The sequence below is a fragment of the Lampris incognitus genome, chromosome 12, assembly GCF_029633865.1.
Source record: "Lampris incognitus isolate fLamInc1 chromosome 12, fLamInc1.hap2, whole genome shotgun sequence".
Classification (NCBI taxonomy): domain Eukaryota; kingdom Metazoa; phylum Chordata; class Actinopteri; order Lampriformes; family Lampridae; genus Lampris; species Lampris incognitus.
In genome coordinates, this window is record NC_079222.1 from 16,468,893 (window position 1) to 16,476,554 (window position 7,662).

General features: G+C 42.9%; 1 protein-coding gene across 1 annotated transcript in view; it reads left to right on the forward strand.

The window, feature by feature from the left end:
* Positions 1 to 5,896, forward strand: part of kcnt1a (potassium sodium-activated channel subfamily T member 1a) — a 37,333-nt gene extending 31,437 nt beyond the window's left edge. The window contains exons 26-30 of the mRNA XM_056290572.1: positions 122 to 250; positions 488 to 782; positions 3,457 to 3,519; positions 3,643 to 3,727; positions 5,779 to 5,896. Of these exons, the coding sequence (XP_056146547.1) occupies positions 122 to 250; positions 488 to 782; positions 3,457 to 3,519; positions 3,643 to 3,727; positions 5,779 to 5,896 (690 nt within the window). The remainder of the gene's footprint in view (positions 1 to 121; positions 251 to 487; positions 783 to 3,456; positions 3,520 to 3,642; positions 3,728 to 5,778) is intronic.
* Positions 5,897 to 7,662: the final 1,766 nt, after the last annotated feature.

The window sequence follows — 7,662 nt, forward strand, 5'->3', positions numbered from 1 at the left end:
CTTTGGGTGTGAGGGAAAAGGATTAACCTGAGCCAGTAACAAAATACAAAGCAACACAAAGCTATAGTGTATTTACTGTACATGTCTGTGCCTGTACTGGCTCATGCCTCTATTCTTCCAGATGAAAATAACCGAGGAAGATCTGTGGATCAGGACTTATGGCAGGCTCTTTCAGAAACTCTGCTCTTCCAATGCAGAAATTCCCATAGGGATCTACCGGACTGAATCCCACATTTTTTCCACTTCTGAGGTGAGAATTCAGGGATGAAAAGGCTTGTTAGGAAAAAGTTCCTTCACTGTTGACAGGAACCTCTTCAGTACAAAGGGTCCTGTTTCTGGGGCTTTCAGACTCCTGCTTTAGAAGTTAAAACATCATATGAGATAAAATAAATTACTATCCATATTGGATCGGTACTTTTTTTAAAATAATAAATAAAAAAAAAACAATTAGACTGTAATGGTGACTGCCTGTCTCACTGCCATTAAGTCCCAGGTGTCAGTCAGTGTGGAGGACAGTGAGGAGGCCAAGGACAGGGTTGAAGAGTCTCAGAGCAACGACCAATCAGATCATCCGTTGCTGAGGAAGAAGAGCATGCAGTGGGCTCATCATCTGAGTAAAAAGAGTGGGAAGTGGCAGGGTAGGAGCCAGGACCCCAGCAGGAACCACGCCCAGCGTATGGCCCAGCAGCGCCTTAGCCTTCACCGACGGTCGGAAAGAGAGGAGCTATCTGAACTGGTCCGTAACCGTATGAAGCATCTTGGCCTCCCCACGTCTGGGTATGGTGAGGATGGACGTATTTACTGGCTAATTTTTAATGTTCAGGGGAGGAAAATAAGGTTACATCGGTCAGAATGGAAATATCAATTCAGTTTTTTCTTATTTAACAGCCTTAGGCAGCAGAGGTCACAACCCAGCCAGTGAGGATGCACAAGCCAGAGCATTTTTAGTGCCGGTCCCAAGCCCGGATAAATGGGGGCGGGGGGGGGTAGCTTCAGGAAGGGCATCCGGCATAAAACCTTTGCCAAATAAAATATGCAAATCATAAATCAGATTTCCATGTTGGATCGGTCAAGGCCCAGGTTACAAACGACTGCCACCAGTACGGTTGGCTGGCAGGGTGCCGGTGGAAACTAAGCTATTGTTGGGCAAAGGAGAAGGAAAGGGGGAAGGCATGTCCAGACTTCAATGGACATGGTGGTGAAAGGAACAGAGGTGATGAGGAGGTGATGGGTAGGTATGGTGTCAAGGAGAGAAATGTGGAAGGACAGATGGTGGTGGATTTTGCGAAAAGGGTGGAAATGGCTGTGGTGAATACATATTTCAACAAGAGGCAGGAACACAGTTATCTTTTGCAGGAAGCGCAATCTAAAAGGGATTGGAGACTGTAAGGTGGCGACAGGGGAGAACGTAGCTAGGTAGCATCAGATGGTGGTCTATAGGATGAATTTGGAGATCAAGAAGAGGAAGAGAGTGAAGGCAGCGCCAAGGATCAAATGGTGGAAGTTGAAGAAGGAAGATTGTTGTGTGGAGTTCAGGGAGGAGTTAAGACAGGCACTGGGTGGTAGTGAAGAGTTGCTGGATGGCTGGGAAACTACTTTAGATATAGTGAGCGGAGACAGCTAGGAGGGTACTTGGTGTGTCATCTGGACAGAGGAAGACAAGGAGACTTGGTGATGGAATGAGGAAGTACAGCAAAATATACAGAGAAGGAGGTTGGCAAAGAAGAAGTGGGATAGTCAGTGTTGAGAAGGTGGAAGGAGTACTTAGAGGGGCTGATGAATGAAGAAAATGAGAGAGAGAAGGTTGGATGATGTAGGGACAGTGAATCAGGAAATGTGGTGGATTAGCAAGGAGGAAGTGAGGGCAGCTATGAAGAGGATGAAGAGTGGAAGGGCAGTTGGTCCAGATGACACTGTTGATGCATGGAGGTGTTTAGGAGAAATAGCAGTGGAGTTTTTAACTAGGCTGTTTAACACAATCTTGGAAAGTGAGAGGATGTCTTAGGAGTGGAGAAGAAGCATACTGGTGCCGATTTTCAGAATAACGGCTATGTGCAGAGCTGAAGCAATTACAGCGGTATAAAGTTGATCAGCCACAGCATGAAGATATGGGAAAGAGTAATAGAAGCTAGGTTAAGAGGAGAGGTGACGATTAGTGAGCAGCAGTATGGTTTCATAACAGGAAAGAGCACCACAGATGTGATGTTTGCTTTGAGAATGTTGATTGAAAAGTATAGAGAAGGCCAGAAAGAGTTGCATTGTTTCTTTGTAGATTTAGAGAAAGCATATGACAAGGTGCTGAGAGAGGAGGTGTGGTATTGTATGATGAAGTCGGGAGTGGCAGAGAAGTATGAAAGCATGGTCCAGGATATGTATGAGGGCAGTGTGACAGCAGTGAGGTGTGCGGTAGGAGTGATGGATGGGTTCAAGGTGGAGGTGAGATTATATCAAGGATTAGCTCTGAGCCTTTTCTTGTTTGCAATGGTGATGGACAGGTTGATGGACAAGATCAGGCAGGAGTCTCCGTGGACTATGATGTTCACGGATGACGTTGTGATCTGTAGTGAGAGTAGGGTGCAGGTTGAGGAGAGCCTGGAGAGGTGGAGGTATGCACTGGAGAGAAGAAGAATGAAAGTCAGTAGGAGCAAGATGGAATACATATGCATGAATGAGAGGGAGGACAGTGGAATGATGATAATGATGCAAGGAGTAGAGGTGACGAAGGCATATGAGTTTAAATAATTGGAGTCAACTGTTCAAAGTAACGGGAAGTGCAAAAGAAAGGAGAAGAAGAGAGTACAGGCAGGTTGGAGTGGGTGGAGAAGAGTGTCAGAAGGGAAGGTTTACAAGATGATAGTGTGACCAGTTATGTTGTATGATTTGGAGATGGTGGCAATGATGAAAAGACAGGAGGTGGAGCTGGAGGCAGCAGAGTTGAAGATGCTAAGATTTTCACTGGGAGTAACAAAGGAGGACAGGATTAGGAACGAGTGTTTAGAGGGACAGCTCAGGTTGGACGATTTGCAGACAAGGCAAGAGAGGCAAGATTGAGGTGGTTTGGACATGTGTGGAGGAGAGATGCTGGGTATATTGGGAGAAGGATGCTGAATATGGAGCTGCCAGGGAAGAGGAAATGAGGAAGGCCAAAGAGGAGGTTTATGGATGTGGTGAGGGAGGACATGCTGGGGTGACAGAGGAAGATGCAGAGGACAGGAAGCGATGGAAACAGGTGATCTGCTGTGGCGACCCCTAACGGGAGCAGCTGAACGTAGTAGTAGTAGTAGTAGTAGTAGTAGGCCAAAAAGGTTACACTTTAGTCAGAGTTTGACCTCTGCTAAATCACTTTTTTTAATGCAATCATCTTAATCTACTCATTTGACAGCATATAGTGGCTAACAGTTTACATGCTGTTGAGATAAGTAGCTCATGACAAGTTAACTGTCTCTCTCTCCGAAGAGGAAGTGGCTAATCTTACAGCCAGTGATGTGATGAACAGAGTCAACTTGGGATATTTACAAGGTAATTTCCTCTCTTATAAATGCATGCAAGGGAGACTTATTAATGATAATATGGCATTGTCAAGTATATAGGATTACTTTTCCTGTTTAGTGAGACCATGTACCTTGATGCACCTTGTTTTAGATGAGCTGAACGACCACCAAAACACCCTGTCCTACGTCCTGATCAACCCGTCTCCTGACACCAGGCTGGAGCTCAATGACATTGTGTATGCACTTTAAGTCCTTTAAATTGTGTGTGTGTGTGTGTGTGTGTGTGTGTGTGTGTGTGTGTGTGTGTGTGTGAGAGTGTGTGTGTGTTTTTTTTAAAATTAGTAATAAGTAATATGTACATACTAGAGCAGTGGGTCTCAACCTTTTTGGGGTCCTGGACCCCCTGCGTATTTTTGATCTACCCTGAGGACCCCTCCACCTGATCTTGGGGGAGGGGGGTTGCAATTTGATAGAAACAGTAGAAACTGCATTTTAAATTGCATTATAGCATTTATTCACTCTTTGGGGCAAAAATAAGAGCTTTCAGTTGTAACTTAGATATAGTTAACAAAACAGAATTCTTATGCAGTAACTTTCAGATATATGTAACAAAACAGAATATGTATTCAGTAACTTCCAGATATATGTAACAGCAGAATTTTTATGCAGTAACTTTTAACAATGCAAACTGGAGCGAGATCTCTTATTAAAATACAATAAATTACACTTGTGAAACAGATGTAATTAGAGAAAAAAGTCCAGTTACCCTTTATAGTTTAGGTAGATAAAGGTCTCAGTCACATTTGAGTAAAATAATCCTATTTCTATAAATGTCATGGGATCTTTTTTTTAAAAGATATTTTATTTTCACGGACCCCTTGCAATTACACCACGGACCACTGGGGGTCCGCGGACCCCCGGTTGAGAAACACTGTACTAGAGGACATTTTGTGGCCGTGATATGTGCGCTAAGCTTTGCTTTTACTATTACTGGGTACAAAAATTAAGTAATTTATCACTGGTGATGTATTGGTGACAATGTGAATAAAACCTAATCATATGTCACTGAACATATCAAACTATAAAAACCTTATAATCTAAGAGTGGAAGTTGTCCCTGCACCCGAAGCTAATAACAATTGAAGCCTGGTAATTCAAAGCATTCTGGCCCCCATATTAATGTGCAAATTAACATGTTGAGTTACCCATATTATAAGTGTGAATGAAACAACTAAACTAAGAATACTCTTATTACTCAATTTTAGAGGAAAATGAATTTATCATTGAATTTAGTTTACCTGAGGGGCACTGACTGAATGAAATGTCTCATTCATTCACATTCACATTCACATCAATCTCACAATCTTAAAGGCTACGCAAAGTCTTCTGTTCAGGGATTCTCAAATTCTGTATCAGTCCAAACCGACTAATTCACGAGTTATCACTTTGTCATTGGAGTAATTAATTTATAAACACAGCCTAAATGAGATCAGGTGAATACATACATCAATTATTAAATGAATAGCATAGTAAACTCTACATGTGACAGCCAATGATAACACAGAAAATGTAGAAATTGAATGTGTTGGTGGACTGAATAATAAATCCATCCATTCATCCATTCTCTGGCGGAAATCTGGGTCCGGATGGTGGTGGTAGCAGGCTGAGGAAGGTAGCACAGACTTCCCTTGCCCCAGGCCATGGCCATTTGGTCCTCCGGGGGATCCCCAGGTGTTTCCAGACCAGTTGTGATCAGTTGTGGATCTGCCCCAGTCTCTTCCCCCATCAAACATGCTCGGGAACACCTCCACAAGGAGGCGCCCAGGAGGCATCCTAATCAGATACCTGAACCACCTCACATTGCATCTTCACAAAATATGACAAAGTGATGTTAAAGCTACCTACAGCAGTTTCAATGAAAGTTACCAAGCTACTCAGAAAACACTCTGTTAATTACTCTTTTCAAGTACTTGTAAGAGCTCACACGCCATCACTTGCAGTTTAATGTGGTTTACTGTGACCTTTGAGACAGAGACGATGGTTAGGGGTCCTCTGGTGAAGGAATTATATCTCAGCCCAGTATCTTGTTTTCATCATATATGCATCAACAAGATTCACTGTCATTTAAGTGATGATCATATATGGAGAGGGCACATTTATAAAAAGCAACCGATGTAACGAACCACCAGAACTAAAATACAAACCTGGTAATTGACATATGCCTGATGTGTATGCCTGTTTTTTGAAGTCTGGTCCTTGGTTCTTCACCTGTCTACTTTCTCTCTCAGGTACTTGATCCGGTCAGACCCCTTAGCACATGTCCCTGAGGAGTTTTCTGTCCAGAGCAGCTGTTTGAAGGGCAGACATGAATCCAGCACAGACACCAGAGAAGACACCCAGCTCTGATAGTCCACTTGTCCATACTGTTACAGACTGCCTCCCACTACCTGCTGCTGTCTTGAGGGTCTTGGTGGTCTCCATGCAAGTCCTATCAGGGAGAGGAGGAATTGTGGAATAAGTGGAATATCTGTTAGTAAATGAATGCAACTGGCTATAAGGATTTGAACCAGGTCGCTTAGACCTGCGTTAGTAACCGCTGGGCACAGTGGCCCAGTGGTTAGTGCTGTTGCCTCATAGCAAGAAGGTCCTGGGTTCGAACCCCAGGGGTTGTCCAACCTTGGGGGTCATCCTCTGTGTGGAGTTTGCATGTTCTCCCTGTGTCTGCGGTGGTTTTTCCCTGGGTGCTCCGGTTTCCCCCACCATCAAAAAGACATGCATGTTAGGGTTAATACCCATGTCTGTGCCCCTGACTGAGGCAATGGAAAGAAGAACTGGAGTTGTTCCCCGGGTGCTGCACGGCATCTGCCCACCGCTCCTAGCTACACAGTTATGATGGATTAAATGCAGAGCAAGAAATGCCCCACGGGGATTAATAAAAAAAAAGTAGTAGTAAAGTAGTAGTAATACCTTTGGCTACATTCTGTGTGTTGGTTGAGCTCCAAGCAAAGTGTTGTCCATATGCATGTCATGAATTTGGACTTTCCTGCATTTTGAGCTACATTGAATTAAGTTATTTTTTTCCATGTGATAATAAGATTATTCTTTGTCAATATATGTTTTTTGGCTCACCTGTAGTAGCCATACAAGGTTGTTTGATTTTACATGATCAATTCACTGGCCTATCAAGAGAATGTTATAGTAACATGTAGTTCAACACGATACTAATTTGTTATTCAATTTCCAGCCACGAGAAATCGTAAGTTCTCATATCACCATTTTTAACTATCTGGCCCTTAGCCCTCGCATGCTATGTGATGTGCTAGCTTACAGCATCTCCAGGAAGAGAGCAGGTCGACAGGTCAGATCAGGGTGGAGACCAGGATTATCCCGGTCCATCCCCTTCTGAGGTGTAGTGCTGGGCACACGGTCCTATGAGTTGAGGTTAAGGATCATCCAGAGACACTTGATACCACAAGCAACTAGGCAGCACATGTTACCCAGGATTCCCTTGTCCACCCAAGGGCTAGCCAACCTGTTGTACAGATAAGGATAAAACATTGTGTTGATTACATGGCTGACTAGCCTCTGTGATGCCAAATATTGATGCCCCTGCTGTGAGGTGGCAACAACTTAAAAACATTAAATGAACAAAGGGATATTTGTGACCAGCCACAGCATGAAGATATGGGAAGAGTAATAGTAAAAGTCGTTTGATATTGGTTTATTGAAACCATTTCACTTTGTTTAATGATGATGAAATAAGTCGTATACTATCTTGAGGATGAAATGTGAATCTTGTAAATGGCAAATATTTGTATATACACAACATGAAATCTGTTTTATATTGTTCAAGTTATTGAATGTCGGTTTACTGAGATACATTCACTTTGTTCAATTTAACTGGTACTCAGATTTTTTTGTGGTCACCCACCTGTCAGTTCTGCCCATTTACCTTTCTATAACAATTACTGTAGTCAATACAAGACACAACATTCCAGTGCTAATCCTTTATCTGTATTACACTGAGTTAAAGCACTCCAAATGACAACAATCACTGCCAAAACACTCAATACAGAGAGAAAAACGAGACACCCACAGAACAAAACAGATGAAGAAGCAGAGGGAGTTAACAGATAATTAGAATAGTTATAATTAAAGTTAAAATAGTTGTC